Below are 17,384 nucleotides of genomic sequence, written 5' to 3' on the forward strand. Positions count from 1 at the left end.
TTATAAGGATGTGATATTTGTAACAAACTCATAAGGAACCACCCTTTCCTGTAATCTATATGCTTACTTTTATTAACTTCAATATTGATCAAATGATGCCCATCATTAGATTTTTAACAGTAGACCACAGAGCAGCTCTTAAGAAGGACAGATTAAGGAATGAGTAGCTACAACAAAATACAGTGCATAATTAAAGTATTTTCTATTGACTCTTAGGTTATTTGATAGCTCAGGTAGCTATTCAGTATTTTACATAACCATTGTGAATATTAATAATAGTTAATACATCATTTATGCAGAAATCACCCAAATAAACTCAGACTCGTCAGCTTAGAAACAAGAAAAGACCAAGGTCAGCATTTATAACTTATGCTTTACTTACCAGGAGTCCCAGCTCCCTTAGATTAATCAGGGATCACTTTAGTCAACCCTCATCTATAAGCCTCCCTGCATATTAAAGCTGAACTGTAGAAGGGGCAGGGGTGGGTTGAACTAGATCAATGCACTGACAGCAACAAGGCAAAGCTGAGTAATCTGAAGGCAAGGGAAAAGACAAAGGCCCTTTGGGGATCATTTAGAGTAGGCTCTAATCCCTGTCACAAACAGTTCCCAAAGATGTAGGCATCAATGATTATGTTTATAGTCGTAAATCTGGGTCACTGAGAAAGGACCATATTATGTTCAAGATACTGTTTAGGAAGACAGTATTTCCATACAAATAGTTTTGTAAAAAGGTTTTTTAAAAACACTAATTAAAAAGATGAGCATCATTCATCTGCAACATGTATTTATTCAAATGGAAAGTTTGTTCCTAGACGATGTGTAAATATTGGTGTGCCACAGACTGAATCTGAGTCCACATGCTAACCAGGAAGCTGGTTTTCTTTTCTGAATAAATCTATACCTTGTTTAGTTGTGAATTTCTCATAAAACACAGGCAGAACATGCTCAACTATTCATTTATTTGAGCCTTCAGTTTGTCACATGAAAACTGCCTTTTGAGACTATCTTGTTGAAGCAAGTATCTGTTCTCCACTTTCACCAACTTTGTATTGAGAGAAATGCAACTGGAGGAAAAGAGGAGTGTCATGTGTTTAAAAAAAAAAAAAAGCCCTGAAGTGTAGTTGGGATGACGGATCCCTGTTACAGTTCTGGCAGTAAACTGGCTGCATGATTCTGCATTTGTTGCTTATCTTATCTGGCTCTGTTTTCCTAATTTTCGAAGCTGAGGCATTGTATATGATTTCCTAGGCTCTTTCAGTCGTGACGGTAAAGTTTTATTTATAATTGGGAAGATTTCTGTTAAGCGGGAATAGTGTATTGTATCCAACTCCTTCTGGGATATGAATACCCTATTCTCCAGTCAAGCAACCCCTGCCCCCAAACTAACAACAAAAGAAATAAATAAACAGGAGGAGAAAAGCAACAAAGCACCCTCTCCAGCCTGTGCCTTATATACATATACATCTGAAGTGTCACACTTATAATTCCTTGTTTTCTTGCTTCTAAGCCATTCTGATGCTATTATTTACTTAGTGGTACATGCATAAAATGCCTTCAAGTTTTTTTCTGAAAAGAGTATTAAGCAGGTATTTTCTACCACAGACTGATGGAAAGAAATAGCTTTCCCTAGAAAAACAGTCTCACATTCTAAAGTGATCTTTCAGTTACAAAAAACTGAAAGGATGCAAATAGAAAAAGATGCTGCTTAGATCATCCTCCTATTACTTATGAAGGTAGAAAGAATAGAGTACTTACCAGTTGTATTTCACCACTGTAAACTATTTGTGGAAATTAAAGGTTAATGCTCTCATAGAAGGTAGGTTTATAATTCAGAATTTGTTGTATGGTGGTGTTTATGAACCCAGCCAGCTTGTTACAAATTTACAGCTAAGCTAGAATGGTATGTAGTATATATTTTCATAGGATTAGGGTGCTGAAACCCATTTAAGAATTCAGATATTTAAAAAATAATCTGAAGTTAAAGGATTGAGCTAGTGAGAATGGGAAGTCTCAGGTTTGAGAGAAGAAACAATTGTTATTAATATCTTTAATATCCTGTACTTGTTTCTTAAGGACAATGTAGAGGTTATGATCACTACCTAAGACTTTTTAAAAAAATTATCTTTGTGCTACCAGAGGTATGCAATAAAATGCCAGGTGATAACAGACAGGTTTCCAGGAATAAATGTGGAGAAAATGCCAGAAATAGATTTCTAAAAGAAAGAAGACAAAAGAGGTAATGTATGTCTTATAAAGTCAATTAAAAACAAAACAAAATTGATTCCCCCCAGAGTGAGTCTTACTAACTGAATATGGTTTCCTTAAAAAACAAATTTTAGTTCATATATTCAAATGTCTTTTGTCTAATGTAATTTTATGCTTGGTGAGGAACACTGAGATACAAGAAATGGTCTAATAGAGTCTCCCACAAAAGAAGGTAAAAGGCCAGATTTTCGTTAAAGAGTTTTACGATTTATAACTTCTTATCAGAAAGAATTCTTCATGAAATGGCAGATGGCAGCAATCACGTTGCCACCAATTATAACAACTGACTTAAATGTATGATACTCTTAACACATGCTATTTATGGACTAGGGGCTGTGCCTTACCCACAGGAAACAAACACATAATGGAATTAGTAAGTGATCTTATTGCAGAAAATTAAGCATATACTCAGGTAGAATCATCAAAAACAGAATTCCAAAGACAGATATTTCTCCTGCCTCTAGTGCCTCAATTATCAGCAAGAATATCATTAGTCTTAGTGTTAATAGTTGTTACAACCATAAAACTTTTAGTTTATGGATACTACCGACACTGATTATACAGTTCTGTCCCATATGGAAGTAACTAACTAATAATCACCATTTAATGGGGAAAAAGGCATGTAGATAGAACTCACCAAATATGAAAGTTTTAATTACATAACTCTATGTTATAGTGAGCTCCTTACAACTTGCCAACATAGACAATAAGGTATCATTTATGTGACAGTTAGCTCTCATCTAGACTCTAGGAATGGATAACTGTCCTAATAGAATAGATAGTACTTTTAATCAAAAGGTCACATTCTGGAGGTGACTAATCAGAGAGCATTCAGCTATCTTTCCTGCCCACCACAGTAGAGTATAATGTAAGAAATGGAGTCTCATCACAAATTAGTGCCTCTGTTAATTAACACATGGATTTCAGAAATGACTTTTCACTGGTGAAATTAATGTTTATATGTGAATTTACTCTAGAAATGATAGCAGAATTCAAACTTTTGCTTGCTCTGACTAAAGGGCAGGTAGGTGCTACACACTGGGAGCACTTTGCTTTCCTCCCCCACCATGACAGCTCTTCATGGACCCATTTAGAAAACCTGGGGCTTCACTGTTCAGACTGGAAACCGCTGATCCATTTCAATCCCTTCATTTTACTGACAAGAAAACTGAAATCCAGACATTAAGTGACTTATCCAAGGACACAGCTACTTGATTACAGGACCAGGACCACATCCTGATTTCCAGAACCACATAATACTCTCCTTTAGACTTAAATTACTTCTATGAAAAACATCATAATATGTGAATTATGACTTATCTCTAAAGTTTTCTTTTCCTTTGTTCTAAATCAGTGGTTCTCAACCTTGGGCAATCTTGCACCCCAGGAAACATCTGGCAATGCCTGGATACACTTCTGGTTGTCACAGCTTGGAGGGATAGGTGCCACTGGCATCTAGTGGGGAGAGGCCAAGGATGGTGCTCAATGCCCTCCAGTGCCCAGGACAGCCCCCAACAACAAAGAATCATCTGGCCCCAAATGACAACAGTCACTAGAAAACAAATATACAAACAAAAACTTGCACATCAACGTTCATAGCAGCACTATTCACAATAGCCCAAGGGCAGAAACAACCCAAATGTCCATCAACTGATGAATGGATGATCGAAATGTGGTATATTCACACAATGGGATATTCTTCAGCCATAAAAAGGAATAAGGTACTAATAACTAATAGAACATGGATACACCTAAAAATAACAGTATGCCAAGTGAAAATAGCCAGACATAAAAAGTCCCATATTGTACTATTCCATTTATGTGAAATATCCAGAATAGGTAAATCCACAGAGATAGAAAGCAGATTACAGATTACCAGGGCTGGAGAGAGGGAGGAACAGAATAGCTGTTTACTAGATGTGGGGTCTCCTTTGGAGGTGATGAAAATGTTTGGAAACTAGATGGTTACATAACACTGCGAATGTACTAAATGCCCCTAACTCTTGTACTTTAAAAAGGTCAATTCTATGTTATGTGAATTCTGTCTCAATTTTAAATAAAGTCAATAGTGCTGAGGTTGACAAACCATTCTACACTTAGTACCAAAGGTTATTTTCTTCTTAAATTAGGTAAAAGGCAGAGAGGACTGCATCAAAGATAAAAGGCATCAAACACTACTATAACTTAAAAAAAAAAAAAGTAGCCTGACGCTCAAATAGCTTTTTTTTCTAGTGGGAAAGACTTGCCAAGAAAAAAATAATGGCTGTCATCAACCTCAAACAGATTTATATTGCTGTTATATAAGGGTTTATGATAAATTGGTGACAGCATTTAAGCTGCAGATGCATGAATATGCCAGAAAATTAAATAATTAATTGTCTTTGAATGTGTGCCTTCACTTGAACTATAAACCAGGGAGCTGTCAAATAAAATTAGGCCCTACATTATGAGATGGTCGCTTTCTACTAAGGCTTGTCAGTTTAAATGTTCTTTCCCTGTTTGAAAATATGGAGCTGTATGCTCCAAGTGAAAGGTCCAGATTGGCCTCAATTGAGCAGTAGTTCAGCAGTGAATCAAAGAGCTTTGAGACTTACTATGGTAACTATAAACCATCCTTTCTTCTCCTAAGTCTTGACAAGTGTGGGGGACATGGTACAGTTCCTTAGGCTAAAGGAGCCAAGCACATCCAGGGACCCAAAGGAATTATGCTGCTCTGTTTTAATAAAAAAGCAGACTGTCAGCACCACCACTGTTTCTCTAGAGCATGACAGTATGTTCATATATACAAGAACACAAAGGACCTGCTACCATTAAGTATGGAAAATGAAGACAGAAACTGACTTTCCAGATTTAAGATTTTATAGACCTAGTATTTTCTTCTAAGCTAGGTAAAAGTTATTTCCCATGACTAAATACTGGAAGAGAAGAAACAGAAAAAAATCCTAAGGTGTCTTTATATTTTTAGTTTAAATATTCTCCAAAATAAGACCTATCTGCTTCCTATCATTCAGCTATTCCAGATATTGTTTTCTGTAAGTCAAACAAAAATTGATCTTTTTGAAGAATCATGGCTAAATATTATTCTTATTTTGTAAAAGAGGAGTAGGAGCATCTTGTGGCTTGCTGATATTGAGATAGTATGATGAACTTCTTCCAGAAACTGTTCCTAAGGCAGTGAAATTAGCCATCAATAGCTGCATATTAGGCTAATAAAGATCATAAATTGCTACCATAACACCTAGAACATGCAGTGAGAGGTGTGTTCTGACACAGAATGAAACAGGGAAACATATATGATTTAAAAATCAAATTCTACTCAAGCATGGTAACAGAATAATCCCAAATTTCATAGCAAGAAAACTCCCAAGAAATTGCTTTGTGGAGTCCTGATGAGAGAGCAACCGTGGGTGTAGTCAGAGTAGCATGAGGGCCTCCAGGAAAAGCAAAGCAAGACAATTACAGACAGAACAGTGTAACAATGTGCAAAGAAATCCCTATCAAAACTCTGTGTTAAGCATTATGCAAAGTCAAGGTCACACTAATTCTCTAGGGTAAAGGTACCAGACTAGGAATATAGACATCTTCAGTGAGATCAGTTAAAAGCTCAAAAGGCCAGGAGCAACTTGGCCTGAAATGTGTGAGTATTCCACAAATAGAGAAGGGTGTCTCAGCATAACCCATGACTTCATTGTATCTCAAGTATAAACAGCCCTAGCAAACAGACAACAACCCAGCCCACCTTGGGGGCAGGGCAGGTGGTACAGAGTCTGCATCCCTGGCCCTTACCCACATTCCTGAAAATCCTCAGTCGACTACAAATCCCCTAGACAACACAACCATCACACACTCTCTTGTCCCCTTCTGCAATGAGCCAGGAGCTCTGTCCTCTCACTGTATGTCTCAATAAAAGCCTCTAACCTCGCTCTCCTACCTTGAGTGTTTGCAAAGCTCATTCTTCGGCTCCATGAACAAGAACCCTGGCATCATTTTGGGGGGCTCGTCCGGGATAGCTTCGGAGGTATTGGTATCCGAGCCTGCCTTTTTCTTTCACTGTCCTTATAGAAGGAAGCTGTCTATGTCACTCAAAATCAGGCACTCATCAGCCATTTAAATGGGACTAGCCCGGCTGCCAATCTCAGTCTTGAGCGACAGGTTCCCCCGCGTCTCCCTCAGTGGATCTCCCATCTCCCTTGGGAGCCGGGAAAGTCAACTGAGTGGAGGCCAGGATTCCCTTTCAGAGGCTCTCCTTGGATGCGAGGGACTGAGGAAAGCCGTGGGCAACTGTGAGAGTCTAGGCTGAGGATACACTTCAGTGGCTTCTCAAAGGCCCACGTGTCTGTAATCAGATCCTGACAGCCCGACTGGGTATCCGTGAGGAGTGTCTCTCTCTCTCTCACTCTGACTTTCAGCCTGCCTTTTCAGGCCGCCCTGGCCTCTGGGTAAGGCAAAGATGCTCTTTACTTCCTTTACACGCTCTATGTGTGCCACTAACTTCGTCAATTTCATGGAACCTGATGTTCACCACTGCAAGGTAGGAGATCCATGCTTCACTCTTATTCCTAACTTAATGCTGCCCTTTTTTATCTCATAAAATGTGTCTGGGCACCCGTTAGCCACTTAAAAGATAATTAGCATTGGCTACCAGTCTTAAGTCTCAGGTGAAAGGTTTCCCAGTGTCTGCTGTTCCTTGATCCCCCACTACCGGACGGGAATGTCTGGGACTGGCTGAACCGATTTCCTACTTTCAGATCCTAATCTGCAGACTCCAGGACTAGTAGACAGTAGTCCTGGATCTCGGCTCTGGCTGATTGATCCGATGGCACTGAGTGAACCTCTGGCTAGGCTGCTGCCTATGCAAGAGTCACAGATGACCTCCGATCTTACAGATCAGCTTTGTTACAGTGAGTGACTAGCAGGATAATTCCCAGGCAGTGGCAGAAACTGGTGTTTGAGAGTTTAGACCCCTCCCATATATGTCTGTGGCAGCCTGTGAATTTTATCTCTGGCCTTGGAAAAAGTTCCCCTGCTCCTCATTCAAAGCAGTCCTCTTAGGCCTGCACCACTTTTTCCTGTGTAATGAAAATGAAATCTGTGAAGTAGTCAAGCTGAAACCTTGAGCCCAACATGTAAATGGCTCTATTCTATTGAACTCTCTTCCTTAGAGGCAGTCATCCTGGGGCTATGGAATTTCCTTATCTGCAGCCCCCAAGGAAGCGAAAGGGGCTTGTAACTCTTACTGACCACAAGTCTGGCAGTGATAGGTCACACAGTCCCTGAATTTATCAGACAGGTAGGGGCCTCTTAAAGAATGATCCCGTGTGAAATGCTAAAGCCTGTGCAGAGAAACTAGGGTCCTGGTTTAGGACTCCCAGAAGGCGTAAAGTAAGAGCATACTGGTGAGGTCCCACTAGATTCAGGGCTCTGAAGCAACTCTTGCTTAGTGTGAAGGCCAAGAGGGAAATCAAGGCAAGGTACAGGCCATGTTGGTAAGGCGTGGTTAAATCCAGTAGGCCTGGCAGAGGAGGTGATTGACCACTATCACCCAGGCTCCAAGGCGAGGGGACGCCCTCACAGAGAAAAGGCCTACCAGGTGTCGCACACCTGTCTTTCTTTCTCTCTTCCAGATGGGAGCATCCTCTTCAAGTTTAAAGCCAGACACACCTCTGGCATGCATTCTAAAGAATTGGGAGCAATTTAATCCCCAGACCCTGAAAAAGAAGTGTCTTATCTTCTGCACACAAGCCTGGCCTCAAAGAAACTCTCTGGTTAGGGAGGCTTGGCCCCTGAGAGAAGTATGCAATATAATAAGGTTATGCAGCTAAATATATTTTGCCCCAGGAAGGAAAATAGACAAAAGTCCCATGCACTACTACAATATGGAACTGGTTTTCTAAATTTTTGGTGAAAATCTATTCTACTTATCAGGCTCATTATTATCCTCAAAAATTGGAGGTTTTTAAACTAAACTCCCTGAAACAGAAAAAAATTAATCTTCTGCAATACAGTCTGGTTTTAAATTAAATGGTGCTAGAATTATACTTGCATTTAATTTCCAGCCCCCTGGACACACACAGTCCCTATCAGTTCAGAGCCTTCATTGGCCCTGTTTATCTGGGGCCATCTAGACCTTAACCCAGTTATATAAACTGCTTGCCTCCTTAGAGTGTACTCTTGAAAACTGAGATACTTTAAGTCAAATAAGCTAAAAAGAAAGAAGGCAATTGGATATCAGTAACTCAAATCTCTGTATCAGTTTACCTGTCTGTGTATATGTTCTTTTATGAATAGTATTGCTAACTATAGTCATTACATCTCAATCTGTATGTTTGTGTGACTAAATGTGTAAATGAAAGATCTTTTTCTACCTCCAGATGGTGTTAATAAGAATTGATTTAAAAACAAGCACTTGTAAAAATTGGGCATTCTAAAACTTCCAGAAAATTCTAATAGAAAATATTAAGCATTAATGCTAATTTAAGTTGAACTGAAACGGACATGTCCTTATAGTTATCAGCTGCCTAAGTTTACCTAAAGTCATTCAAGTTGATGTTATCTGTTAAATCGTTCAAGGAAAAAATGGCTCTTAATGTTGAAAGACTGCAAAGCGTTTTCTAATTGTTTTATCAAAGCAGTTTCTCATACTTAAAGTCTCAATGAGTTGTCTAAGTACTGTGCAACCTTCTGTATTTGCCTTTAAGCTTTTATTGTCATTCTGGTTAAATAGAGAAGTATTGTTTCATAGTGACCTATGTATGATTCTATTTAGGCAAGTGCCTTAAAAAGACTTTCTTCTGACAGTTTCCTAAAATCAAATTCAAAAAGGTGCTTTTACCTCTAGTTAACTCTGATATTTTCCAGAGGGCCCCTGGAACATGTTAGAGGAATTTTTTCTCCTCATCAGGAAAATATTTGCCTAATTTGGCTTATTTATCTGATATATAATTACCTGGAAAGCATTGTCAAAGGAAATGATGCTAATGTTTTATGTTACAGAAATATCCAAATTTCCTTATGTCAACTGTCTTACAGTAAGCGCTCATCAGATTTTTCACCATTGTCATTTGTAAGTTTTGTCATTTATAGTCACTGTTTTATTACTCCTAAACTAATAAAGAACTAAATTCTAGCAGAGCAAGTATCCTGAACTAGATTTCAGCAGAGCAGGTATTGCTTACATAAGATTAAGTAAACTAAGGAAAATGATTTTGTGGCTTTTTGTTTCAAATGTTGCTGATAAACTGTTTTAAGCTTTTTTTCTTAAGCTGACAACAGTTTAGTAAATGACAATACCTTTGTAAGCAGAATTGAAACATTTATCTTTCTCTCTACCTGATCCCTTCAGAATCTAAAAACTCTCAGTGACTATTTTTATATTTCATGGCAGTATATTTATTTGCATAAGTTCAGTAAGAATCTGCTTTCCTTGTAAGAGGACCAATTAAAAACACTGGTTATATTACCAAGGCTTTGACAGGAATGTCATACCTAAGAGTAAACTCATATGAACCAGACAGCTTTAAGGAACTAAGATTGACTTTATAGAGCCAACAAAGCCCCTTGGAAAAAATTGGCCTGGTACCTTGCTTACAGGGTTGCCAGCAGCCTTACTGGGTAAGGAAGGTCATTCCTGGGAGGTGCAGGAACCTCAGGAATATCTTGGGGACCTCAAGAAGAGAGGAATTCACCCAAATCTACAGGTACTGCAGGCACAATCTGATGGCAAGTCTGGCTTGGCTTTATGGCCCTGAGAGGCCTTTAAATGTCCAATCTGAAATTCCTTATAAAAAGTACCAGCAAAGCACATTTAAACCTATATAATCAATTGCTCTTCTTGATGCACTTATGCAAATAATCAAGCCAAGTGTTAATTATTTTCTTAATCTGGTTACTTCTAATAAAAATGAGGGTTATTTTAGAGAAAAGTATTGCTTCAATAATGCAGCCTTATCTATATTAAATCCTAATACTAGTCATTGGGATATAGCCTAGATCCAGAATTCTAGTTTCCCCAAAATATCTAGCTATGATTCACCAGATGTGCTAGTTTTCTCCCATCATTTCAGTTAAAGTTTTACTATTTCTAGTTCTCATATTCAGCCATGCATTCTTAAACTCATCAAGTTTATTCCTCCAAAATGGAAAATCCAACTCCAGATGTTGCTATCTAACCTAATAACATGATTTGTCCTATCTTGCCTGGAAGCCATAAAACTGCAAATAGTAATAGTAATGGAACCCAGATGGAAGTGCCCATGTTTCGAGGCTCTCTCAACCGACTAGTGATGGAGACCTAACTGCACTCTTTACTGCGACCCCTCTCAGCATGAAGCAGCCAGAGCGGTCTTTGCCCCCTTTCCCTAGCAGCAGCTAGGGTCTCTATCTGTAGAAGGGGGAATGAGACAGGGACCGTGGGTGTAGTCAGAGTAGGGTGAGGGCCTCCGAAAAAAGCAAAGCAAGACAATTATAGACAGAACAATGTAACAATGTGCAAAGAAATCCCTATCGAAACTCTGTGTTAAGCATTATGCAAAGTCAAGATCACACTAATTCTCTAGGGTAAAGGTACCAAACTAGGAATATAGACATCTTCAGTGAGATCAGTTAAAGCTCAAAAGGCCAGATGCAACTTGGCCTGAAATGTGTGAGTATTCCACAAATAGAGAAGGGTGTCTCAGCATAACCCGTGACTTCACTGTATCTCAACTATAAACAGCCTTAGCAAACAGACAACAACCCAGCCCACCTTGGGGGCAGGGCAGGTGGTACGAGTCTGCATCCCTAGCCCTTACCCACATTCCTGAAAATTCTCAGCCAACTACAAATCCCCTAGACAACGCACCATCACGGGCTCTCTTGTCCCCTTCTGCAATGAGCCAGGAGCTCTGTCCTCTCATTGTATCTCTCAATTAAAGCCTCTGCCCTGGCTCTCCTACCTTGGGTATTTGCTAAGTTCATTCTTCGACTCCACAAGCAAGAACCCCGGTATCACTGAGACTTTGTCTCATTTTGCCATGAAAATGCCAGTTGCTTGGGAACCGGGATGGGTTGGTGGGGGGCAAAATAAAAAGGCAGAATAAAGCTTTAATTTTCATCTGAAGATTAAAGATAAGTACTCTAGTATTATGTACATAATATGTTGTGAGCCTATATATATATACACATTTGTAAAATCCTCACATTCTTTTCTTTGTGAAAATGTTAATTCTCTACTAAAATTTCACACGATTTTATTTATATGTGCTGTTCTTATTTTTAACAGTCATCTCATACTCTTCTGGTAGTCCATGATGTATTATATTCTTTATGTAAAGAACAACCACAAAGATAAAAACCTATGGATCAAGAAGGGTGACTTTGACTAGGTATGGAGTAAAATTGCAGTATTTCCAGACTCCCTCACCTGGCCTTAATCTATTTCCATATTAATAGGTGTTTCTTCCCACAGCCTCAAGGGACATGAGGTGGAGAGAAGCTGTTCTCATCTCCCCTCTATTGCACAACTTGGTCTGGCCCCTATCAGTTGCTGGGGCTCTGCCTGTGGAGTTTCTCCTGGAAGAGGTAGGCATGGGGGAGGCAAGTGCTGGCCAAGACCCAAGCGAGAGTGGCTAGAGGGGTGAACAGAGCCAGGCTTCTTGCAATGGATTTCTCCCAATTTAGCTTTTCCCTTGACTGACTTCGGTCACACCAGTTTATTCGCCCCGCTCTAGGAACACGTTTCCCCTGGAGCTACACCAGGTAATTGGTGCCTTAGGCACCTCCCACTGGGTTGTACACAACAAGCTTCTGAGTCAAGTGATCTTACCTACCTTGGTGACTGCCTATCAGAGCTGTTGCCTTAGAATTACTACAGCTATCGACCACTGCTGCTCAGAGGATTTTGGTATTTGAGGCACTTCACTGTCTGATAAGCACGTGTTTTAGCTGTTAACAGATACAGTGATGAATACTCACCCAGCAAATGAATACTTATTAACAGCAAAGTATTATACATTCTTAAGAGTCACAAATACTAATCCCTAGCTCAGAACTCATATATGGTAAATGAGATTTCAATGCCACATACAAAGGACACTGATGGTGGCCTATTAAGTTAAAGGCACAAGTATGTTCTCATCTCCTCTACTGTTTTTATTTAAGACTGTTTATAATTTTTTTCATGTCACAAAGGAATGATTCATTTAAGATATAATTTCTTAATCTAATATCAGAGAATACTAAAAGAAATTTGCCTGCATTTTCACCTACACTGGTTTTCCAGCTGTGTTCTTTATTTTCATGGCTCCTTAGTTAATGAGGCTAGTGCCATGTCTTTGTTTCCCTCTGCTGTCCCTTTGTGTGACACACTGAGCCATGTTTGAGAGACTCTTTGCCAAGTCCAGTACAAACCTCATTGTACAATGCCAGGAAAGAAAAAATGAGCACACAGTAGCGTCTTTTCACTGACAATGTCAGTAATAAACAAGTGAGATCAGACAAACTAAGTCAAGCTTGGAGAGTGAAGGATAGAGGCTCTGAGATTCAGGACGTTAAGGGTGCTTTTAAAGTAGTCAACACAGTCAAAATAATGCTATTACTACCTTCTGTGTATTGCAAAAGTAGCATTTCTTGAAGTACTTCCCTTATCTCCAGGTTGGAAACATGCTCATCTTCGCAGATTACATTATCATGCCCTGTCCTTTAGCAAGAACTCTATTAACTGTCCAACCATTTAAACAAATACGTGCTAAGGCACCTTTTAAAGTAAGCACTTCATGATGGCCTCGCTAATGACCTGATGATCCTTCTGAAAAGGAACAGAGGAAACAGGAAGGAATGTCTTGCCCTGTCTCAGTACAGCTTTCCTCCGTATGTCCATGATGAAATCCGACAATCAGAACATTCTCCAAATCTATCTGAGGCTTGAGAGTAGGTGAGTACCAAGCCATGCTGAGTTACTCTGGAAGCTTCTGTTGATAACTGATGTGGGGTTAGAACATGGCATTAATTAGTCCCAGAACTGTGTGTGACCAGTTTTGTAAAATGTATGCATTAAAAAAAAATTTCTAAACTGTCAGAGATTGTTATCTTTTGTGAAGGTTGGGAAAGAACCACAGTCCTGGGGGTAATCAATCTCCTAGGGAAACTTTGGAGAAAACAGGCAAAACCTGACTCAACAAAGTTCAGGAAGATATTTTCCATGATTGATCTGCAAGTCACTGGAGCTGCTTAAGAGGGCCCAGTACTAAGGTGGGGCAAGCAAAGTGCCTAGAGCACAGAACAGAAGGAGGCACTCTCTGTCACTCACATAAGCCCTGTCCCATCCCTGCTGCCTACAGAAGCATCTGATCAATAACGTCATTTGAACCGTTAGAAATCAGAACCAGTGAAGATATTACTTATTCAATAAGGACAGCAATAAGCAGATACCACTGCTCTCTTCCATTATACTTTATTGAGTTCTCAAAGTGCTTTCACATTACGCCAACAACAACTTCCTGAGGCTAGAAGTGCGGAATGTATTAATTGCACCTCAGAGATGCAAGTTCAGGGAAGCTCTAGGATATGATCAAGGTAGTAGAGGCAGAACTTGAATTCAGGCCTATGACTCTGTCTAGTACTCTTCTCACCATACTAAACAAAATCAAGTCTCCCTCTGAGGTTCTTTGTAGCATCTGCTTTTATGGTCTACATTGGGAAAATTTATGAAGTCACTGGTGGCTAGCTAATTAATATTACCAACAAAAGGACCTTAAATTTGTCTTTTGTCCAATGCCCATAAATGGCCTTATGAGCAAAGAAAAATAAGAGGAATTCATCTAATGGTTCTTAATGCCAGGCCTTAACATTTTAGGGGAAATCAAGACCATTTATAAATCAACCTCACACATGAATTTTTTTAATACTGTCACTGGTTGCATAGAGAATCATTTTTTGTTAGTCATTGGAAACATATGAGTAACTTCGATAAAAGTTGTAAAGAAGCTGTGAGATTAGGGCAGGTCTATATAACATCGAGCTTGAGCCTTCTCTCCTTGTACTGGGAGATGTCCAGAAAAGAGCAAAAGAAAAAAAATGGCCCCTGCCAGGGAACAAAATATGGTCTGTTGGTCTTTCTCTTCACAGTCCTGCGTTAGACGAAAACTTTCTAATGTTAACCAGAAATACAGTATAGGTGTCCACAAAAAAAGTTTCGAGTTGCAAATCTCATTTCCAGGATTCAGTGTATTAAAATGGAGAGAGTCTAAATTATTTAAAAGCAAAGTGAACTTACTCCTCCCCATGTTTTCTTGAGGTCTTCTGCAGATCCCTGGATGATGATTCCCTGTACAAAACACAGCACACACACACACAGTCAGATTCACAGAGGCTGAGTCACTATATTAATAAGTTCCATTAAAGCTGATGTGGTCAACATGAGCATTTCATTTTAGTGCAATCCAGTCTTGCCCCCTTACATAAACGTTTTCTCCATCACAAACAGGTATCTAACCTCAGAGGACAGAACCACAGTATTCTGGAAGCACAGGCTCTATATCAACTTACTATGACCTTGTTTATCTGACATTAGTTTCCGTCCTTGACAAATAACAAATCAAATTGGTCATATGTTTCTCTCTTAGGAAGGCAGTGATAAGAACAAAACACGGTAGATAGAATTGACAAAAGGCACAGTTTTAATAACCAAAACAGCACACATGTTATTAGTTTGCCATCTCCGGTTCCTCTTCAGTGTCATTCTGTGACAAATCCAATGCCATTTACAGTGTAACATTTTCCTGAATGGTGTCAAACAGCAGTACTCCTAATCAAATTATCCCCAAAACAAAACAGACCACAGAGTTATTACTAATAAACAGTATGAATCTGTATCCAATAGACTCTTTAGAGGAAAAAAATCCACACTGCAAATGCAGTTTTGCACGGAGGAACAGCAATTCTGTTTTTCAAAGATGAAAATATATACATGAAAGCTAAATCACCCCATAAATGCTTCATTTTCTCACAGGGTTCAATCATAGAGCTACCACACATTTACTGTTCACCTGCCACATTCCCAAGATGGAGTTAAGCATCAGAGAAGCAAAATTACAAAACAATCTACCTGTCCAATAAGGATTATGCAACCTATTTGAAGTTAAGCATGAAAGGGAGAGTGATATTATCCAGATGGCCACATGGGTCATTCCTGACTTCAGTCCCCCTCACAAGAAGACCAACTAGCAACTATCCATAGAGAAGATGCAACCATGAGAAGTTCACATTAGAAGAGTAAGAGAACTGGACACGCTCTGACCACACTGGCCTTCCCTGACACCAGCACAGCATTGGCACCCAGAGGGCTCCCTTAGGCCTATGGAAAAGAGACCCCACAGTGGATATCCAGCTCTCCTGGCATGTGGGATACTTCCCAGGCAGCCCATTCAAGGCTTGCCTCACAGGGATCAATGAAGGAACCTGCAAGGTTTAACCAAGGGGATCAGACAGAGATGGGGGTGTTACAGTTTGTTAGTTTGCTTACAGCAAACAGTGCTCGGGTTCTATCAGACCACATTTCTGCTTAGAGCAGTGCCTAAGCACAGATCCCAGCCAGTAGCTCTGGCCAAATGCAGAGCTGAATCAACGGCCCCCTCTGGCTAGGGAGCTCAGTTGGCAGTTCTGCCTGATTTGGATCCCTACCAACAGTCCATCCCCAGTGGAGCCTGTTCTACTACCCCACCCAGGAAGGGAAGCAAATTCCCAGCCCCACCCAAGTGCTGAGAATAGCCTACATTCCTGCCCACTCAAGAGACCTGGCTAGAGAACTGGAGCAGCCGTGAAGCCTATCCTACAGTCCCAGTTGGTCAGGGAGCCAAGCCAGCAGTCCTGCCCAACTACTGAGCATAGCATCTGGCCACACATACCCTGAACAGTGACCTGGGCAACATGGGAGCCCAGCCTGTAGTCCCACCCAGCCACAGAACTCAGCCTACAACCCTCATAAGCAGAGGACGCCAGCCTTTACCATACCCAATTGCTGAACACAGCTTTTAGCCTTGCCCAGCCAGGTAAGAAGCCCAGCCAGTAACTCCATCCAATCAAGAAGCATAGTTTATGGCTCCACCCAGCAAGGAAGCCTAGCCAGTGACGTTGCCTACCAGATGAGCATAGCTAATGGCTCATGTGATCACAAACACCAGCTTGCAGCCCTACTTAATTTCAGGGCACAGTCTCTGGGCCTACTTGATCCCAGAGCACAGCCTGAGGCCACATCAGGCCACTAAGCCCTGCCTTCAGCCCCACCTAAACACAGAGTACAGCCAGTGGTACCACCTGGTTGTGGGGCACAGTCTCAGATCCTGTATAACTAGGAGTAACTGCACAGCCCAACCTGCACCTCTGCCCAATCACAGAGTTCAACCAACACCACCACCCTGACTCAAGAGAACACAGCCTGGAACTTTGTCCAACCAGAGCTCACTGCAGAGCCCAGCTAGTGCCCCCACCTGACTGCACAGCACAGTTAATAGTCCCACCCAAATAGGGAGATGGTTGCCTAGTGGTCCTGCTTGAACATGGAGCCCAACTAACAGGCCTACACAACTGCAGACCAGACACTGGCATCCCCACAACTTCAGAGCACAGGTGGTGACCTTGCCAATCTAGAAACTCCAATAGCAAGCCCTGCCCTCAGAGGCTACCAGATGGTAGCTAGAGGCTACCTGTCAAGTACCTCAAAGATGTAGTAACTGGTGAAGGTCTTTCCCTGCCAAAATGAACCTGTAAAGTCTGAAAGAGAAGGCCACTTAAACAAATGCACAGATACCAATGCAAGGAATAAAGATCATGAAGAAACAGGTAAACAGAACACCACCAAAAGAAACTAATAAAGTCCTAATAAGTGACCCTAACAAAATGGAGATCTATGAACTGCCTGAAAAAGTATTCAGAATAATCCTCTGAAAGAACTTCAGTGAACTACAAGAACACACAGACAGAAAGCTAAATGAAATTACAAAAACAATGCATGAACAAAATGAGAAGTTCAACAAAGAGAAACCATCAAAAAACAAATTTTAGAGCTGAAGAATACAATGACAAGAATTCAAAAGAACAAAATGGCAATAGTAAGTGCTTACCTATCAATAATTACTTTAAAC

At 40.4% G+C, this 17,384-nt stretch overlaps 1 protein-coding gene across 2 annotated transcripts in view; it reads right to left on the reverse strand.

The window, feature by feature from the left end:
- Positions 1 to 17,384, reverse strand: part of PRRG1 (proline rich and Gla domain 1) — a 134,511-nt gene that overhangs the window by 58,731 nt on the left and 58,396 nt on the right. For both annotated transcript variants that reach the window (XM_073228091.1, XM_073228092.1), the window contains one exon: positions 14,519 to 14,569. In XM_073228091.1, coding sequence (XP_073084192.1) covers positions 14,519 to 14,528 — 10 coding nt within the window. In that variant the 5' untranslated portion in view covers positions 14,529 to 14,569. The remainder of the gene's footprint in view (positions 1 to 14,518; positions 14,570 to 17,384) is intronic.

This window comes from Manis javanica, chromosome X (genome assembly GCF_040802235.1).
Source record: "Manis javanica isolate MJ-LG chromosome X, MJ_LKY, whole genome shotgun sequence".
Classification (NCBI taxonomy): Eukaryota; Metazoa; Chordata; class Mammalia; order Pholidota; family Manidae; genus Manis; species Manis javanica.